General features: G+C 49.8%; 9 protein-coding genes across 9 annotated transcripts; 5 read left to right on the top strand and 4 right to left on the bottom strand.

Moving 5' to 3' along the window:
• Positions 1 to 402: 402 nt before the first annotated feature.
• Positions 403 to 2,628, bottom strand: N7506_011927 (uncharacterized protein; the record flags this gene model as incomplete). The annotated part of the gene is made up of 2 exons (XM_056961218.1): positions 403 to 2,190; positions 2,245 to 2,628. 2 exons carry the CDS (start codon positions 2,626 to 2,628, stop codon positions 403 to 405), a joined length of 2,172 nt encoding a protein of 723 aa, XP_056805752.1.
• Positions 2,629 to 2,961: 333 nt separating this feature from the next.
• cds1 (phosphatidate cytidylyltransferase) lies at positions 2,962 to 4,486 on the top strand (the record flags this gene model as incomplete). The annotated part of the gene is made up of 4 exons (XM_056961217.1): positions 2,962 to 3,114; positions 3,173 to 3,536; positions 3,606 to 4,396; positions 4,448 to 4,486. The coding sequence occupies 4 exons, from the start codon at positions 2,962 to 2,964 to the stop codon at positions 4,484 to 4,486; spliced, it is 1,347 nt and encodes a 448-aa protein (XP_056805751.1).
• Positions 4,487 to 5,515: 1,029 nt separating this feature from the next.
• On the bottom strand, positions 5,516 to 6,858 carry N7506_011925 (putative cyclin; the record flags this gene model as incomplete). Its single annotated transcript, XM_056961216.1, has 4 exons — positions 5,516 to 5,895; positions 5,943 to 6,270; positions 6,321 to 6,449; positions 6,670 to 6,858. The coding sequence occupies 4 exons, from the start codon at positions 6,856 to 6,858 to the stop codon at positions 5,516 to 5,518; spliced, it is 1,026 nt and encodes a 341-aa protein (XP_056805750.1).
• Positions 6,859 to 7,151: 293 nt separating this feature from the next.
• On the bottom strand, positions 7,152 to 8,070 carry N7506_011924 (uncharacterized protein; the record flags this gene model as incomplete). The annotated part of the gene is made up of 2 exons (XM_056961215.1): positions 7,152 to 7,905; positions 7,955 to 8,070. 2 exons carry the CDS (start codon positions 8,068 to 8,070, stop codon positions 7,152 to 7,154), a joined length of 870 nt encoding a protein of 289 aa, XP_056805749.1.
• Positions 8,071 to 8,390: 320 nt separating this feature from the next.
• N7506_011923 (sedoheptulose 7-phosphate cyclase) lies at positions 8,391 to 9,917 on the bottom strand (the record flags this gene model as incomplete). The annotated part of the gene is made up of 4 exons (XM_056961214.1): positions 8,391 to 8,933; positions 8,984 to 9,443; positions 9,492 to 9,520; positions 9,570 to 9,917. The coding sequence occupies 4 exons, from the start codon at positions 9,915 to 9,917 to the stop codon at positions 8,391 to 8,393; spliced, it is 1,380 nt and encodes a 459-aa protein (XP_056805748.1).
• A 1,070-nt stretch (positions 9,918 to 10,987) lies between these two features.
• Positions 10,988 to 11,945, top strand: N7506_011922 (O-methyltransferase; the record flags this gene model as incomplete). The annotated part of the gene is made up of 3 exons (XM_056961213.1): positions 10,988 to 11,242; positions 11,300 to 11,854; positions 11,904 to 11,945. 3 exons carry the CDS (start codon positions 10,988 to 10,990, stop codon positions 11,943 to 11,945), a joined length of 852 nt encoding a protein of 283 aa, XP_056805747.1.
• Positions 11,946 to 12,180: 235 nt separating this feature from the next.
• On the top strand, positions 12,181 to 13,671 carry N7506_011921 (uncharacterized protein; the record flags this gene model as incomplete). Its single annotated transcript, XM_056961212.1, has 1 exon — positions 12,181 to 13,671. One exon carries the CDS (start codon positions 12,181 to 12,183, stop codon positions 13,669 to 13,671), a length of 1,491 nt encoding a protein of 496 aa, XP_056805746.1.
• Positions 13,672 to 14,456: 785 nt separating this feature from the next.
• Positions 14,457 to 16,446, top strand: N7506_011920 (uncharacterized protein; the record flags this gene model as incomplete). Its single annotated transcript, XM_056961211.1, has 7 exons — positions 14,457 to 14,635; positions 14,693 to 14,812; positions 14,865 to 14,930; positions 14,990 to 15,089; positions 15,154 to 15,792; positions 15,839 to 16,135; positions 16,204 to 16,446. 7 exons carry the CDS (start codon positions 14,457 to 14,459, stop codon positions 16,444 to 16,446), a joined length of 1,644 nt encoding a protein of 547 aa, XP_056805745.1.
• Positions 16,447 to 16,715: 269 nt separating this feature from the next.
• On the top strand, positions 16,716 to 18,705 carry N7506_011919 (DNA helicase ZGRF1-like domain-containing protein; the record flags this gene model as incomplete). The annotated part of the gene is made up of 2 exons (XM_056961210.1): positions 16,716 to 18,328; positions 18,381 to 18,705. The coding sequence occupies 2 exons, from the start codon at positions 16,716 to 16,718 to the stop codon at positions 18,703 to 18,705; spliced, it is 1,938 nt and encodes a 645-aa protein (XP_056805744.1).
• Positions 18,706 to 18,758: the final 53 nt, after the last annotated feature.

The raw sequence follows: 18,758 nt of genomic DNA, 5'->3' as shown, positions 1-18,758 counted from the left end.
TGGAAGAAGAGAGCTGATAATTGAGTTGCCGAGACATGGGACCAAATGCCCTGAATCCGTTGCAAACTCGCGAAAAACATGGTCCCCTCAAGTGATGATGATGGAGGGAGCACCTGGGCACTCGTGATGTCTTATGTATGCGCAGGTGTGCCCAGCTGCGAGGTTGCCTGCTCAGCCCCATCCATCGACGAAACAGCGAATCATATTGACTGACAAGGTATAAGCCACGCGCAGGGGTTGTAGATCATCAAACAAAAGATAGTGACGAAATCATGGTCTAATGCAAACTCGTTGATACGTATTTCTGTCATTATTTATTATACCTTTAGGCCCCGAACCAATTGTAGCCCAGATGAAACATTGCGCCCATTAAATATGCAATAGTCGTACAGTATGAATCCCTCACTCTCTCCTAGAACTTGAAAATACCTCCGCCAAGGAATCTGCCTCTTGAGGATTCGTCCATTCTTCAAGTAGCTCGTGAGCCATGTCAACAGTCTCGTCGTCAATGCCGGCCTCGAGCACTGTCCCGTCGCAGAACGCCAACCGAGTCAAGACCACAAGATGTTTCTGTTTACTACCAGGAACGCAAGCCAGTTTATCTTGCATGTTGATAGACGATCCATGCTGACGCATGACCCCGAAGACTAGCCGCATCAGCCCGTTGACCAGGGCAACGCGCAAATCCGATTCAGGCGGGGCAGAGTATAGCGCATCCAGCTCGTCGTGCATAGATCTGAACAAGCGGGCCAATGCATTGGGGTGTAATGCAAGTATCGTGCTTGCATGGCCCTGACCTTGGGTTTGAGCCATGGGGTTGAACGCTAGGGATTCCAGCAGGAGCAGAACTTCCAGCCGCATTGCACAGACGTCGTATGTGGTGTAGGGGGCGACACCTTCATCGGGGATTGCTGGCTCGCTGAGCATGTGAGTGAGACGGTCCACGACCCATTTTTGAACATCAAGTTGATCCTGGTCGGAGGATCGAATAGGCCCAAAGGAATTCGGTCGGATGCTTGTTGATAGGAGGTTCATTAGGAGGACAATATCGCTGAGTGGCTGGGAGGGGTGTAGCATCACGAGGATGAAGGATATTCGTATGCTTTGCCAGTATTTCTCCATTGCACTCCGTATGTGCAATACTCCGCACGCGATCTGGTAAAGCAGGCGCATGGCCCCAGTTGAGTCGACGAGAGGTTGTAGGTCAGATTGCGGGGTTTGGCGAGTGACCCGTTTGTCTCTTGATGCCGGGGCATATTTGAAACGAGGGACCGCGTTAATTTCCACAGAGTCCTGTAAAACGCTGACTAGGGGTTCGATGAGCTCTGGAAGTGGAGTGTCATCGGACATCAAACAATATCGCATGATAGACTCGAATCGAGGTATCGGTTCGTAGAATTTTTCGCTGATAGCACGCTGCCACAGAGAGGCAATTGTCTGAGTATATTCTAAAATGTAATTACTCGGGTCCACATGCGCCATGGCCTCCATAATGATGCTGGACATGGCTTTGTGTGGCTCTGAAGGGAATGAGAGCTTGACCATGGCCTCGAAGTCTGTATCCTCGCCCATCTTGGTGCGGTGGCCCAGAAGTCGCACCATGAATCGCTGGTGACGACTTGCCTCTGCGGCCTTGCGCTTCACCTCGTCGATGTTGGGCATGTCATCGGGAGCATCGGTCATGACAACCTCCCCGCCGGCAGGACTTAATTGCAACGGCACCGCACTATCTTGACTGAGTTGCCGTTTCCGTTTACCCGGAACTGTCGGCGTACCGCGTTTTGAACGCGCGGCAGACTTGCTGGGCGACACCATCGCAATCTCGTCATCATCGAACCCATCCCGGAAGGGAAGCACCCGGGATTTTCGAGGGGTCTCCGGAGCTGGTTTGTCGACCCGCTGCCTAGATCTGTAGTTTCGGTGCTGGTAGGCCTCATCCGCCAGTTCTTGCTGAAGGAAGACGTTCTCCGTTGCTAGCTGTTTGCCTTCAGACATCGCCGCTTCGACCTCCTGCTTGTGTTTGGCCATCTCGTCGGCCATGGATTTCCGCAGAGCCGCCAGTTGCTGGTCATGGCCTTGTGTGATCGTCGTTTGCTTCCTTCGGATGATTGAGATTTCCCCGTTCTTTGTTTCTAGCTGCAGCTTCGCGTCGGCCAACTCGCGCATCATTTGTTCTCTTTCTTGCTCCATCTGTAAAGCCTGTCAGTCCTGATCCAGTGAGTAATACCAAGCGCACAAGCTTACCTGCACCAGGCGCGCATTGATATCTGCCATATCTGCCTGCGCGTGGTATTCGTCCACCACCATTGCCTCGCCCGGCTGCTCTTGCGCAGCCCATTGCTGAGGTGCATGGGACTCATAGTGATATGAAACGGGGTGCTGCCCTTCCACATTATCGTAAACCTCGGCTTCCAGCTCTCCCACCTCGAGTGTATTGTAGTCATTGGTCAATCCGGTGTGTAGACGGGGTGGTTGCAAGGCTCCATTGAAGGATGGCTGGGTGGGCAGAACGGGGTTCACCGGGCGTGCTGAGGCCTGAGTTGCCTGAAAGGCATTTTGTTCGAGCTCATACAGCGTACCTGCTGGGAGGTCGTCGAAGTCGTCGGAGCCGTAATCGTCGTCGTCCATGCCCCCGCCATGAAGTAAAAGTGGTGGTTGATCATCCGAGGTCAGAAGTCTAGAAGTCTAGAAAGTCTTGGAGCAGGGGGGAGTCTCCAACCAAACACAACACATATAATTTTGATTTGTATGCAACCAAAAGCCCAAGAATTCAGCCCAAATGTCATTTAAATACTTCCATAATTAGCTATTCTACAGATCATTCGATATATCGAAATTGAGCCCAAAAAAGCATACACACCGCTTTCGCGCTTCACATGAACTCATCAACCTTCGACGATCTTCTCCTCTCCCACTCTCCCCTTCCCAGAATTTGATTTCTGGCCCCCCCTTAATCTCACCATGTCGAAAACTCGTCGTAATGTCAGGTTTACTCGCCGGAACAATGGCGAGCGCCGCTTGAGCGTGTCATCCGACGTCAGCGACGCCCCTTCGGAGCCCGCGAGCCCCAGCAAAAATGCCAACGGCCCCAAACCCGCAACAATAGCTGAAGAGGTTGGTGATAGCTTTGGATGCATTCGGATCATATCTCTGACGCGAAATTGCACTTTAGAAACCTCCCCAGTCCGAATACGAGAAGAAAAAGCAGACCTTCATTACCCGGACGATATGGAGCTTCGTAATGATCGCTGGTTTCTTCGTCGCGCTGTTCTCCGGTCACATCTATATCATCGCTCTCATCACCGGAATCCAGATTATCTCTTTCAAGGAAGTTATCGCCATCGCCAACATCCCCAATAAGGAGAAGAACTTGCGTTTCACCAAATCCTTGAACTGGTACTTTTTGGCGACGACGATGTACTTCTTGTACGGAGAAAGCGTCATCTACTATTTCAAGCACATTCTGTTGGTTGACAAGGTGTTGCTTCCTCTTGCGAACCACCACCGATTCATCAGTTTCACCCTTTACGTCATGGGTAAGTACCCCCGACTCCCCCGCCAAATGAGCTCAGCCCCAAATGAACACAGCTAATGTCAACTCGCAGGCTTCGTGTTTTTCGTTGGGTCGCTGCAAAAGGGCCACTACCGTTTCCAGTTCACTCAGTTCGCCTGGACCCACATGGCTCTGTACCTGATCGTGGTCCAAGCTCATTTCGTGATGAACAACATCTTCGAGGGCATGATCTGGTTCTTCCTCCCCGCTGCGCTGGTCATCACGAACGACATCTTCGCCTACGTTTGCGGAATTACCTTTGGACGCACACAGCTCATCCAGCTCTCCCCGAAGAAGACCGTCGAAGGTTTCGTCGGCGCCTGGGTCTGCACTGTTGGCTTTGGTTACTTCATGACCAAGTTCCTTATGCAGTACAAGTACTTCATTTGCCCCGTCAATGACTTGGGCGCGAATGCCTTGACCGGCTTGGAATGCGTCCCGAACGCAGTCTTTACCGCTCAACCCTATTCGCTTGAGCTGTTTGGCCTGGACAAGACTTTCTACATCGAGCCTATTCAGTTCCACATTTTGGCCTTTGCCACTTTCGCTTCGCTGATTGCGCCTTTTGGTGGTTTCTTCGCATCTGGCCTGAAGCGCACCTTCAAGATCAAGGACTTTGGCGAGTCTATTCCCGGCCACGGCGGTATCACCGACCGCATGGACTGCCAGTTCATCATGGGTTTCTTCTCCTTCATGTACTACCACAGCTTCATTGCTGTCTACAAGGCTAGCGTGGGCGACATCATCGAGACTGCGATCAACGGTCTGACTGTTGACGAGCAGCTCGAGGTCGTCCGTGGCCTAGGCAAGTACCTTTACAACCAGGGTGCTGTCTCTGAGTCGGTATGTATCTACGAATTATCTCAACTAAGGGAATTTGCTAACGTGCTTTAGATCCTCGAGTGTCTCGTCACTGAGCTCAAGCGCCGATGAACTCGAACCTTTCCGGCCAGATCAAAAAGTCCCCACATTTATGACGCTCTTCTCTCTTCAATTCTACATCGAGGACGACGACCCTTCAACCCCGTGCTTCTCCAACTCTCCTCATAAGGACCTGCCGTGTCGATCTTCCGACTCCGATTATCTTTCTCGACCTGCCTGAGATGCATGCAAAATGCATGCATCATGCACCCCGCCTTACCCGCCTTTCAACACGGCATCTGAAGCATGGCAAGCACCCTAACCCGGTGTCACAATTCGTCCACACCCGAGGCACGGGGGTAACTCACCTCTTCTTTCCATTTACGGCTGTTTCTGTACTTTTCTGTCTAGTACTTCTTTTTTTCTTGCTGATTATGCCGGGCTCTGGACTAATCTAACTTTGATGACTTGCAGTGCTCGGTCAATTGACCTGGGGCTTTGTTATATTTGTGTAGGAACAGCGGCTTCCCCTATATCGATGGGGCAGTGATTTTCTGGTTCTCACTCGCTAGTCTAATTTGGCCTTGCTCTGTAGGCTTGGCATAGCGGGCTGGAGATTTGTACATAGCTTCCAATCCAAACGTTGGAGCTGATCTCATTCAATTTCCTCTGTGTAGGCGAATTCCTAGGTAAAAATGCTGGCCAACTGGTCATCAATAGTGTTTCATTTGCATTTATGTATCGATATTTCGTCTCTGGTCATAGGTATCGGGGGTATCGGGAGACAAGTGAATTCCAATGAGCAATACTCCGAATTCGAAAGTTGCAGTTCAATCGGTAGATTTAGAAAAAGACCCCTGGACACAGATTCCTCAAGTCTTGCTCATCAGTCCCGTGAATGCGTAGCTAGATTGGGTAGATCCATGAATGGCGATGGGCTATCCCAACGAGCAACAGCGACCGCCATCAGCTGGTGTCCACCTCACGGATCAATGTCGCTGTTCCGACCTTTCGAATTTCCCTCGAATCTGCTTTGTTTTCGAGAAGCTTTCACACTCCGCAATTCGGCACGGCCATGCAGAGAAAAGTCCGCGAATGTCCTCAGTGCTCAGCTTCATATTCTTCCATTTCAACATCGAAGTAGCGCGCCACCTCTCGTTTCTCCTCATCCGCACATGCAGGATCAAGCATGAACCGCACTGCCGCATCGCGCCCTCGTTCGCTCGTCTTTTGACTCTCACCGTTCGCCGCGATCGGCGTGAGTGGGTGGGCGATTCGATGAGAGTCATGCAGTCCCCCTGAACCGTTGGATGGCTTTTGAGGACGATCAACCCAAACGTTGTATCGAGGGATATGCTGCTCACTGGCCTCTTGATTGAGGGGGATGCGAACGGTAAGGAACCTGTCTTCAGGGAATTCCGACCCGACAGTCGTATGTGAGCGGTGATGCGTGTATAGTTCTAATAGATCGAACAAGGTTTCTGCGGTTGTTAGAATGGCCACATTGAATGAAATCGCGTGCGCTTACCCATTACTTCCGCGCGAGTTGTGTTCCACTGAGCATAGTCCTGCCCGGATTCGACCTGTTGGGCGCGCTGATCTAGGAGTCGCCCTGCAAGTTCGAGGCAGCCGAAAGCCATGGCCGAGGAGCCCTGTTTGATCGGAGCGAATGTGCGATAGAGATCTGTTGAGATTCGATAGGCAAGATTGGCGACCTCGGAATCTCGAGGTAATCCGTAATGCCGGCTCAATTTCATGAGGGTCTTTTGGGGGTGCCGAGTGCGGAAATCAAAGCCCGAGGCTTCTAGCATTAGTCGCTCAAGACCGATGATACCCCGTGCATTTGTTTCAAACATCTGAAGCTCTCGTTAGTCCTGGTTCTGTCGTCTTTGTGATTGCAACTTACTGGATCATCGGCTGATAATTGCTCCGAAGGTGAGACTTTCAAGTTGTATGCGGCACACACGATATCACGCGACTTCTTGAGCGTATCTTCAATCTTGCAGGCCGTGAATAAAGCTGCAGCCGCAGCATCCTGTGGTAGAATCAGCACAGGCGCTTCGCATGTGGAGATCAAGTGAGCTTACTGAGAAGTTGTACTCGTTGTCTGGATGCACCAAACGGAATCGATGGTAATAACCCACTGCCGTGTCAAATGTACGAATAGGTCTGTATGATCAATTAGACATTTGAACATCGTTGATCGTCGTTGTGTCTGGTTCGAATTTCACATACAGGTTCAAAGCTCTTCGTACCTCATCGAGCCACGCCACGCCCTGAAGACGCGATGAAGTCTCGCGAGGAGGTTTGACCCCCATCGATTCGATGCAGCTTTCAACCGTTTGCTCGAATATGTATGGGTTGGCCACCTGTATAAAAGACGGATGGATGGCTGGAAGGGGCTGTTCGCGCATGGCGCCCCCTCGAGGTGATTCCCCCTCCATGCTGTATGACATCTCTTCTCCAGGGGAGTTTTTGATACTAGCAATTGCAAGATCTAGTGAGGTGCTCCAAAATCTGGGAGTTCAAGGTGAGCTGTAAAGTGGTTGAATTGATACCATCACGTGCCGAGACATGTCGGATATTTTGTTGTTCCGACCGAAGTACATATCTCAAGTGAGAATCCTCTGCTTTTAGTGTTCATGTAAAGATATTGATATGACTGCTGAGTTTCATCTTGTTGATTAAAAAGCTCAATCTAACTTCAAGAGTATCCAACTTATGACTCGGGGACTGTTCAAGGGACCCCACGACCAGACCGCGTTGCCTTCGCCAACTCACTCTGAGCAGTGTTATCCGCATATCTCTTGTAGATTGGAAGATAATGCTCGGTGTCACTGGTCGTCTCTTTGATACTCTTTCTATTTTCAATGGCAGCTAGCCACCTTCCCCACCTTTCCCAAACTGCACTGTCAGACCCATCAGGGATCTCCAGTCCACCCTTGAACTCATCGAATACCCACAATCGGACCGCCCAGGGAGCTAGCACCAAATCTGGCAGACTAATGTTCTCTCCGAGGAAGAAAGGTCCATCAGGGTGCATCTCTTGGGTCCAAGATTTGAGGTGACTCAAAAATTCCTGTCGAGCCTGATCCAAGCCCGCATCTGCATCCTTCGCATCCGCAGACTGGTACTGCAAGAACCGATGAAAGGATGGAATGATTCGAGAAGTTACATAGTCAATCCAGATCCGGGCTCGGGCGCGCTCATAAGGATCTTCTGGAAGGAACCGCGGTCCATGATCTGGGTATGCCTCTTCCAGATATTCCAAGATCACGGTAGACTCGTAAAGAGGTCGTGGGGGATCTGGAGTTGAAAGAGTTGGGACCAGACCGCGTGGGTTGAGAGTCAACAGTGACTCTGGTTTGTTGTATGGATTGACTTCGATGTATTGATATGGGATCTTTTTCTCTTCGAGTGCGAGCCAGACTCGTTGCACTGAGTGGTCAGTATTGATATTGCTGGGAAGTCCGACTAGAAACATACCAAATCTGTATACATTAGTTATGTTGGATTGCTTCATGGGGCGGGGTTTCTTACGGACAAAACCACCCCGCATACAGCTTCAGGGGCTGCTCGGCTTGATGTCGGTCAACCAGTGTCTTGGCTAGACCGCTGGCTTCGGGGTAAAGGTTAGAGTCTGGGTGTGCGGGCATACTGAGATGAAAGTAAGAAGATGTTAAAGAACATAGAAGGAAACCATTGGAGGCAAGTCAAGTAAAGTCAATCAGGTCACGAATATCCGCGGGAAATGATGTCACTCACAGCATGGATCTCTAGCGACGCAACGGTCAACTCGCCGTTCCAGGTCATTCGATTCTCCGGGTCGAAAAAAGAAATTGACCAATTTAATATATCAAAAGACCTTTGGGTAGGTTGCAATGAAATTGAATACCTGAAGACTTGAAAGTATGTATACTATTAGGATCTTGGTGATGTACTAAGTCTTTGTTCTTAAGTTATGATATCCTTCTAATCACCTCTGCTCAAGTGTAGGCAGCTCCGGGGCATGACCGTTGATAGCAATTCCCTTCAGCCCGTTCAAGACTCCATTGTTTAGAATGTGCTTCTTGGATCCTTCGGCACTCGATGCCTGCGCATGCAAAGAAGGGACATCGTGCTGCTGGTTAACGGTATAGCCAGTATCACTGGCATCCACGTATGCCTCAACCCCAGCACCTCGTCGCGGGTACTCTTTCATGAGATTCTTATGACGGCGGAGCGCACGAATCATCTCTTCGTTGGCAACGTCATTCAAAAATTCACAACTACCCAGAGGACTTGGCACCGCTGCGCGCAGCAGTCCGTCTCGAGTCTTCAAGATAGCCTGTGTGGCCTTGTCGAGAATCTCCTCATTGAAGAGCTCATGGTCCATAGAGAGACCCGCGCGAGAGAACAGGGCTAACAATCTCCGATGCTCTTCGTCACTGAGAAGGCCGCGGTCGTTGGCCAGGGTGGCAGAATAAGCCATGTCTATCGAGATGGCATGGCCGTGGCGAAGAGGAACTGGTGGCGCGAGCTGTAACAATGTCAGAAGAATGGTCTTCGTATCTCCATCAGTGTACTGACCTCGTGGAGAGGAGACCATGTGTGGCCATAGGCGATGACCCGGTCAAGACCAATCTCATGCAGATTGGGAGTCTCCAACTTGAGCATCTCAAAGATACCATTCCGGTTGATCTCATCCGCAGCTTTCTTAATCTCTCCATCTTGGACGGAAGAGCGCCCGAACTTGGTCTTGATCAACCGCTCACAGAATTCATCGAGCAAATCGAATGTTGGCAAGTGAGCACAACTCGAGATCTTGATCAGCTCGGCGAAGCCGTTTCGAACTTGAGCCTCGGGCAAGGTTCTCAGGAATCCGAAATCAAGAAGCGTGTGCATGGGTGCATGGTAGGCACCGAGTCGGTTCTTGTAGTTACCATAGTTCACAGCTACCTTGATGCTGACGCTGGCGTCAATCAGGCCGATGACGGTTGTTGGGATGCGAATGTAGTTGGTGTTGCGACGATAAGCGGCACAGGCAAATCTTTAGACATGTTAGATATCACATCGAGTTAGTTAGGGGTAATCATACCCTGCAACGTCGGTGACCAGTCCTCCACCCTGTGATGTATCAGTAACTGTTATTAACGTTGTTTCTCACAAAACATACCACAACCAAGACAGGCTCCTTGCGAATGATTCCGAAATCCGTCATTGAATCCACAATATTGGTGAATGTATCCAATGACTTGGCCTTTTCTCCGATCATTGTCTGGTGAATCTTCAATTCGATGCCATGATGATCGAAATACTTCTGCATCTGCTGTCCATACAACTCATAGATGTTTTTATCCATGATGGCTAGACAGCGGCCCCATTTCTCGTATAGCTTTGCTAGCTGCAAACTCGAGAGCTCAAAAACGCCGTCAAGAAAGGTGAAGTCATATTCGATCTTCTCATACCCTTCAACGTGAAAGCCGTTTGTGGTTTCAGCTACCGTGGCCTTGAGATCCGACATGATGGTAGCTTCTTTATTCACAAAAAAGAAACGCGAGGGGGAAAAAAAGCGAGGATGATAAGAAGTAAGGCGATTGAGGCGAATTGATACTTCAAATATTTGGAACGGAATCCATGGTTTATATACAGTCTCTGACTTCACACACATGTACAAACTGTGATCGCGTAGATACGTCACTGCACCACTTTGCCATAACTCGGAGGTCAAGCTGCCCAAAAGTCCGCAAAGACTGCATTGTGAATGCCAAGTATGCAAAGCTGTCTACGATGGAGCTGACTGACTTTGGAGAACCAAGGCATCAGTAGGTGTAATCGACAGGATCAACCGAAAACGAACAGCGGTGCTGCAGTCCATGGGTCATGTGGAATTAGGTTGGCGGGTCAACAGGATATGATGTTTGGCTAAATGGGGGTTTTCCGTGCCTGAGCTGTGCTTGAGCTGTGCTTGAGCTGTGCATGATACGAAAACGACGGGTTAGGAATTAATTTTAGAGTCTGGGCCTTTCCCCGGACAGCTTTCAAGATTTCATGTAATGAGGTCATATCAGACCTCAGTGATTCGATCTCTGATCCGATCTCCGCATGTCAAGCAATTATCCACTTTCCGAGTAGAATCGATCGGATTAAGCTTGCGATGGCCAGAAACATCCGATCGAAACCGGGCCTTGAGGGAAAACGATCGGCCGATGTAGCTCTGCACTATCACGACATCAACAACCTCGCCCGATCGATTTTGTTGGATCTGCGTGATATTCTGGAATCCTGTTCCATCAATTGACACGTAGTTTCACATATCACACGTGTCTCCTATCTTCCATTTCAAGTCAGAGTAAGATCCGAAACGGGTGGTTTGATCAACGGTGCACTAAATCGGCTTCTCCACTATTTCTCCCCGCCCCGGCGGTAAATGGTTCTTCCTCTACCTACACGTGCAATTGATTACTTCTTTGGCGTTGATTCATTGATTACGGCGGGCGCATAATTGAAAGCAAATCATATCGCCAAATCTCCAGGTGCTACCCCTCTATCCTTTTCACCTATCTATCAAATCCACAGAGCACGCTCTGAATCATGGCCGACTTCAATCAAGAGAAAGCGTATGCTACCCAGGAGGATGGGGCTGATTTCTTCGACGATGGTCGCGAAATTGAGCTCCTGCATTATGTCTACTCGCGTCCCCATCTGGAGGACATCCGCGGGTCTCCGGAAAAGGTTCTTGAAGCCATTGACGAGTATGGACGAACGAAAAAGTACTTGATGAATGTAGGCGAGAGCAAAGGCCGCATTGTATCTGATCTCATTGCAGAGGTGAAACCACAAGTGATGGTGCGTTAAACATCAAGTTGAAGTATACGAGCAAATCCACTAACGACGATGGTACAGGTTGAACTGGGTGGTTATATCGGTTACTCATGCATATTATTCGGCAACGCAGTTCGCAAAGCAGGCGGAAAGCGCTACTACAGCCTCGAAATGAACCCGGAGTTTGCGGCAGTCATCATGTCATTGGTCGATCTAGCTGGCCTTTCAGACATCGTCAAGGTCATTGTCGGTGCAAGCGATGCTTCTATTGTGCGCTTGGTCTCGGAAGGCCAGCTTCATCACATCGATCTCATGTTTCTCGATCACTACAAACCAGCTTACACGACAGACCTGAAGCTCTGTGAGGAACTGAAATTGATTACTCCGGGCTCTGTCTTGGCTGCTGATAATGTTATCAAACCTGGCAACCCACCTTACCTTGAGTATGTTAGGAGGACTGTTGAAGAGAAAAGAGAGAATCTTGGGGAAGTGGTCAAGAGCCAAGGCATACCTGGCAAGACCGTTGATCAGTACAAGAAGAGGTATGGGGATATGCAGTTCAACCAGAGCTCGGGCAATCCCAATCTCGTATACGAGAGCGAGCTGATCCACAGCTTTGAACCCACTGGGGTGCCGGTAAGATCATTCAGCAAGTGGAGACAGACAAGCGCTAACTTGCATGCAGGATGGTGTTGAAATCACCCGATGCACAGGAGAACATCAATAGTTTCCACATAAACACTTATTTCCTTGATATTCTCAATCCGAGTTGCGATCGATCGATCGCATAGAGCATATAACAATTTTTTTTCTTTTCTGGTTTAGTTGAATTGTCAGGATGACGTAGTCTAAATGAAGGCGTGTTCCATTCGCATTAATGGTTCGATCTGCCCAAAGGAATCGCATAGGGAATTATTTCGTTCTCCAGTTGGTTTGGAATTGTATTGCATGTCTGGGCAGCCATGGATTCCCCTCGCTCTCTTTTCTTCGCCCGTCACGTGCCAAAGAATATACTTTTGCTCTTTCTCAGTTTGATATCCCTTCCGATCACTGCTTTGTTGATCTTCTACTCTGTTCTTTTCGGCCCAAGTTCTAAAAATGGAACTTCCAAGACACCAAGGGTTGATGGGTACCCTCGCAAGACTATTTTGGTTACCGGGGTCTCCATGACCAAGGGCCTGACCATTACCCGACTCCTCGCCCAACACACTTCACACCACATCATAGCCGCTGATACAGAGCTCTTATACTTCACATCACCGGGTCGGTACTCTCGCTCCATCGCCAAGTTTCATCGTTTAGATTCGCCACAAAATGGAAATCCAGTTCCATATATCAAGTCCTTGTTGCAAGTTCTCAAATCTGAAAGAGTAGATCTTTGGATTAGCTGCAGCAGCGTCATTGGCGCAGTTGAAGATGGGCAAGTGATGAAGACAGCCCAGAAAACATTAGGAGACACGTTCAAGGTCATCCAATTCGATGATGAGGCTGTGGCCAAACTGCATGAAAAGGATGCGCTCACGGACTATATTCGCAGCCTTGGATTGGTCGTGCCAGAATCCCATCGGTGCACATCTGTTCCGCAGGTCGAAAATATACTGCATGACACCTCAAAGCAAAACGAGATTTCAAACGATTCAAAGAGGTTCATTCTGAAGCCGATCGGGGTGGATGATAAAGCGAGGGCCCAAATGATGACGCTGCTGCCTTTCGCTCAAGATCAAGAACTCGACACCGCGTCTTACCTGTCTTCATTGAATATCTCGCCATCAAACCCATTCATCTTACAGCAGTTTATCACCGGCCCCGAGTATTGCACACACTCTTTGGTCATCCAAGGCAAAGTGAAAGCATTCGTTTCATGTCCTTCTTCTGATATGCTCATGCATTACGAAGCGCTCCCAGAAGACTCGGTTCTCAACCAAACGATGTTGGAGTTTACGCAAAAGGTCGCTGAAAATGAAGGAGAGAGTTTCAGCGGCCACCTCAGTTTTGATTTCATCGCTGAAGGCGAGGGTACAGATTTGAAAATATATCCAATTGAGTGCAACCCCCGCGCACATACAGCGGTGGTATTGTTTCGAGAGACGGAGAAGATGGCTGATGCATATCTTTCTTGCTTTGATTTATCTGCCTCCACCCAGTCCGTCATTGTACCCAAGAAGCCTACTTACGGCTTCTACTGGATTGGGCATGATGTAGTTACTCTTCTTCTTGTTCCCCTTTTGGCGTTGCTTTGTGGAAAAGGTAAATTCGAAGATGCGACAAAAAACGCCAAGACATTCTGGCATCATTTAACATGTTGGAAGGATGGCACCTTTGAGATTTGGGACCCATGGCCTTTCTTCGTGCTTTATCATGTTTATTGGCCGGTTCGATTCTGTGATAGTCTGGTCAAGGGACAGAGCTGGAGTCGAATCAATGTCAGCACAACCAAGATGTTTGAAAGCTGAAGACTTTCTGTCATATGACATTAGTTAGTGAGTTATATACAGAAATAGGCTTGAATCAAGGAAGAGGCCAAATACCCCTGCCCCTTGCAGACAAGCTAAGCCACTTCTGGCCCTCTTGCGTGTGATATCTGATCCGTGACCCCGCACCCAGGGACTGTTATTTTGCTGTGCAGCATGAGAGTCAATCCTAGGGAAAATATGAATTAATCATAGGAGTAGATATGGTCTCATACGGACGTCATGCCGTTTTGACATTCCTTGGCTCCGGGTGTAGTTCGCGATCGACCAATCAAATCATGCGGGATCATGGTCCGCCAATCTGATCCATCCGATCCACAGACCTCGGGATGGCGCGCCTGCACTATAAAAAGCGGCCCCGGGGAGATGCGACAGGAAGCAACTGCATCGAGCGTCCTGTCCAGATCGGGAGAATTAATGTATGTCACAGACGTACCGATCGGACTATCTTACAACGCTCAACGTTCACGAGTGCCATTGGACATAACTGTTCTGACAAATCTAGGCCCTGCTCAGACCCTGCACGTTCCGTTTGCAGCGCTAATACAACAAAAAAGAGAAAGCTTGGGGTGCATATTCAAGGCAATCTGCCCGAGAACCGGTTTGCTCAAAGGCCATAGACCGCTTATTGTCCATCGGTCAAGCAGCCCTGATGCGGACACCACCAGTCAATACTCCCATACATGTTTGATAGATTAGCGTTTCTGTAGAACCAAAGCCCGGCTCCTGTGCTTGATTCTCTGCGCCCAACAAAAATTCCAGGTACAATGTCTGTTTCCAAAAATGGAGAGGTTAAGATTACCCATGCAGAGGACAATGGAGGTTCGAGTCGGGCCGATGGAGATGCGAGTTCTTCCGAGGGTCATGTCTCGTTGGGGGACATTATCGAAGGCACGGCTACGCACCAAGCTACCATTTTTGAGCGCAAAGCTGCACTGGTGAACGCGTATGTATTCAGGTCTCAAGTCGCCAGATCATGGGTATTGAATACTTACAAATGTAGGGAAATTGATAAATTCGGGTTCGGCAGATACCAGCAATGCATCTGGGTGCTGTGCGGGTTCGGATATTTCCTGGATCTGGCTTGGACCCAGGGCGTTGGGCTGATGGCTACAGCTGTTTTGTAAGTAAATGAGTCTGGGAGGAAGACTTATTTTCTAACCCCACGATAATAGTCAGGAGATGAATGTGCCGCCAAGTAGGCAGGGATTGATTTTCTCATGCTCAAATGCAGGTCTTGCGTGAGTGATCTTGGAAGATGATATAGATGCGCCGTCAATATCGGAAGCTAATGAAGTAGAATTGGGGCTTTCTCGTTCGGCATTATCACAGATATCATTGGTCGCAAGTGGGCCTTCAACTTGACATGCCTTATTACTTCGGTTTTCGGCATGCTCCTGGTCTGTACCCATGCTACTCCTGCATTTATTAAAAAATTAAGGACTAGCACTGACACCTCTTCAGGCTGCGGCCAAGTACAATTACGCCGCAATCTGTGGTATTTATTTTCTCTCGTCTGTCGGTCTTGGAGGCAACATTCCCATCGACGCAGCTATCGCTTTGGAATTCCTCCCACAGAATCGCCGCTTTCTTGTTGCCTTGCTGGGTATATGGCAACCAATCGGTGTAGTCGTTGCATCAGCCATATCTTATGGTACGGCAGCGAGGTATAGATGTGACGTGGAATTGCCGGCATGCAATGCTGCTGGTGTCAACCCTGGCGACGAATGCTGCTCTATATCTAGCAACATGGGCTGGCGATATGAAGTCATTGCGATTGGGTTAATAACCTTCGTTGTGTTTTTTGTTCGGTGTCTCGTTTTCCACTTCCATGAGTCGCCAAAGTTCCTGATCAGCAAGGGTCGCGAGCAAGACGCCATTGAAGTCCTTCGAAAGATCGCAAAATTCAATAATGCCCCAGCGCCCACACTCACCCTCGAAGACTTCCGCCAAATAGATCCAGATCCAACTCCCAATTTGGAGACCCCCAAGTCCGCTAAGAAAGTTGCTGTTGGGTTCTTGAAGCGCTTCAAATATCTGCGTGGTTTGTTCCAGTGCAGAGCCGAATGCTTCAGCTTTGCTCTGCTTGCCATTGCGTATATGGTCAGTCTCCTCAGGGTCTCTTATAAACAGCAACTAACTGTGCTAGGGTGATTATTGGTCTTTTACTCTAGCCGGATCCTTTCTTCCGATCATCTTGCTACGAAACAACGTGGAAAGTGGCGGGAATGTCTCAGAGACGTACCGTCAATACATTTACATCTACCTTCCTGGAATTATAGGTGCTGTCATTGCGCTCTTCTCGATCCAGCTGCCCTTGATAGGTAGGAAATGGTCGCTGGTCATTGCTGCGGTGCTGCAGGGCGTCTCGATGGCATTGTATACACAAGTGAGAAACACGGCTGGATACGTCGGGCTCAATGCGCTCGAGTATATCATGCAGACAGTGAGTGGAATATGACTATCATGGAGACAGATTCGAGGATCGAATTCCCGTTGACACTTTGTTTGCAGTACTTCAATGCAGTACTCTACGCATCTGCGCCGGAAATGTTCAACACGAGTTACCGCACGAGCGCCAGCGGAATGCTATCCTGTCTAGGCCGTATTTCCGGAATTGTGGCCCCGTTTGCTGGTCAAAAATATATCGAAGGGGGGTCGGCTGGGGTGCTTTGGCTTGGAGCTGGTGGAATTTGGGTCTCAGCCGTTTTCCTTTGCTTCTTGCCAATTGAGATGAGCAATCGAGAGATGTACTAGATGGGAAAACTGACTGTTGTATATAATATTCATCAGGATATAATCGATAACATTACGGCAAGATGGTCTGAAGAAGTTCCGAGGTATTTCGTAGTTGGTCAGTGAGATGCCTTTCCATGCGTTCCTTATATTTCAGGCCCCTCTCCGCTCTTATCAACCTTATCGTGTCGGACGCGACCAGACAGCACCACACGCGTCCACTCCACCAGTGTCGACTTGCCTCGCAAGGCAATCATGAGTGAATCCGATACCAGTATTGTGCCCTGAAGATGTCCACACCGTCATCCTCGACGCGAAAACCCCCTCACTCACCGCAGGTCACTGCCTCCGTTGCCAAATTTCGCTGTCTCTACAGCCATGACCTCCGCCGCAAGTCGAAACGATGGCACGACGGCCACCTGCGATATCATAAGCATAACAAGCGTGTGATGGTCTATGACGATTCGGGCAACTTTATTGGTGACCACCACTGGAGATCTCTCGATGAGGTTCAAGATGGCGACGAAATGGAATTGGACAAAGGTGTGCTGATTGAAGTGGGCGAAAATATGGGGATCACGGAAACAGATATCAGCAACTTGTACGAGAAGAAAAGATCAAGCCAGGGCTCACCTCAGAGCCGAGATCCTGTTCCGTCAGCACCCTCTGCCTCTGCCGCTACACCGACGCCGCGCTACGGTGGTTCGTCCCAGTCATACCGTTCGCTCAACGATTTACTCGGCATCAAGAAAACTCCTGTCAATCCTTTTGCCTCCCCTTATGAGCAGAGACATGCTGTACCGACTCCTCCAAGAGTTTCTGGGCCCGAACCAGCGCCCAAGCGACAGAAGACATCAGCAGTGAATCAGCCTACGGAAAGCCCACTATCTCAGGGCCAAATCATTGATTTGACCGAGTTGAATCCTGAAAGGAATCCAACAAGGACATCAAACTCATCGGCCAGTCAATTGACGCGAGCCGGTGGAAGATCGACTCCCGAAACTTCAACAAGCAATACGCAAGGTCCAGCCTTGTCGCAACGGGCAAACCCACCACGGCCCGATCTTCATACTGCAGCCAGGCGCCCGGTTCCGGCTGTGTCCCAGCCAGGCGCCAGTTTACCATCGTCAGAAGGATCAAGTCGCCCCATACATCGTCCTATTCCGCCTTCAAGGCCCTCCAATGGCACGACAACACCTGCGCCACCTGCACAATCACGGAGAACGACCGGGACATTCCCAGAGTCCAACCCCGCAGTGCCATCAGAGCAAGAGCCACCCCGGCCTCGAGGGGCATTGCGCGCACCTGAAACCTCGCGCATTCGTGAGCATCGACCAAAAGCTGCCCCTACCAAACCACCTGCGCCACCAAAACCACCTACTCCTCCCAGACCACCTGCACCTCCTAAATCGCCTACGCAGAAGCCTGATCTCCCTCCCTCCGGCACTGATGTATCAATGACGGTTGAAGCACCCCACTCACGAGAAACCCCGGCCAGTAAGGAGCCAGCCATCAGCTGCGAAGATCGTCAACAGAGCGCGCAGCTGCCAACAAAACCCCAAGAACGCCCGTCAGTCTCAAAAAGCCCGCCCCTCGCGAGTTCAAATGCTCCCAATTCTCGACCAAAAGCTGCACATTCATCTCCCACGGTCTCTAACAGCGAACCTGAAAGCACCACCAATGTGCCAACGCCGAGCAACATGCCACCCCCAGCACGTCCAGTGTCGAGAAAGCCATCTGAGACTACCCCTGGCGGACTTCGCATGGGCGGCGGACGGCCACGCAAAAAGCTCATGTACAGTGCCTTGCTACCCGGTGCTTCACGGACGCCTTCACCAACGACATCCAGCTCACCTTTGGGTAGCGGAAATGACCCACCTACCATAGAACCCCAGGAGCCAGAGTTAGTATGTGTCTTTTGCTTGGCATGAGAACTAACGCTAACATTAATGTAGTATGAACTCTGACCTTGTGGGTCCAATTGACTCCACAGCCAGTGACGAGTTCGTGCCCACCAGCTCGACACGGCTCATTTTCGATGAAATCCTCAATGGATCAACGCTCAGCTCGTCGCCTCCAGCAGCGAGGGGAAGAAGATCTCATGATTCAACGTTCCGAAAATCATTCTCAGATCCAACTGCCTTGGCTGGCCTCCGGGGCAATAGGGACCCTATCACGGAGACTAACACAGACAAACGCGTGACGAAAGGGGCCTGGTCATCTGAAGCATTAGACTTGTTTGACTACTGGCCTGCGGGACGCGAAAAGCCGAGTGAATGAACCAATATACCCATATGACTTACGATATCCTTCATCTTCATACTTATCGATCT

This window comes from Penicillium brevicompactum, assembly GCF_028827555.1.
Source record: "Penicillium brevicompactum strain IBT 35665 chromosome Unknown utg000009l_segment0_segment0, whole genome shotgun sequence".
Lineage (NCBI taxonomy): Eukaryota > Fungi > Ascomycota > Eurotiomycetes > Eurotiales > Aspergillaceae > Penicillium > Penicillium brevicompactum.
This window is presented reverse-complemented; position numbering and strand designations above follow the sequence as displayed.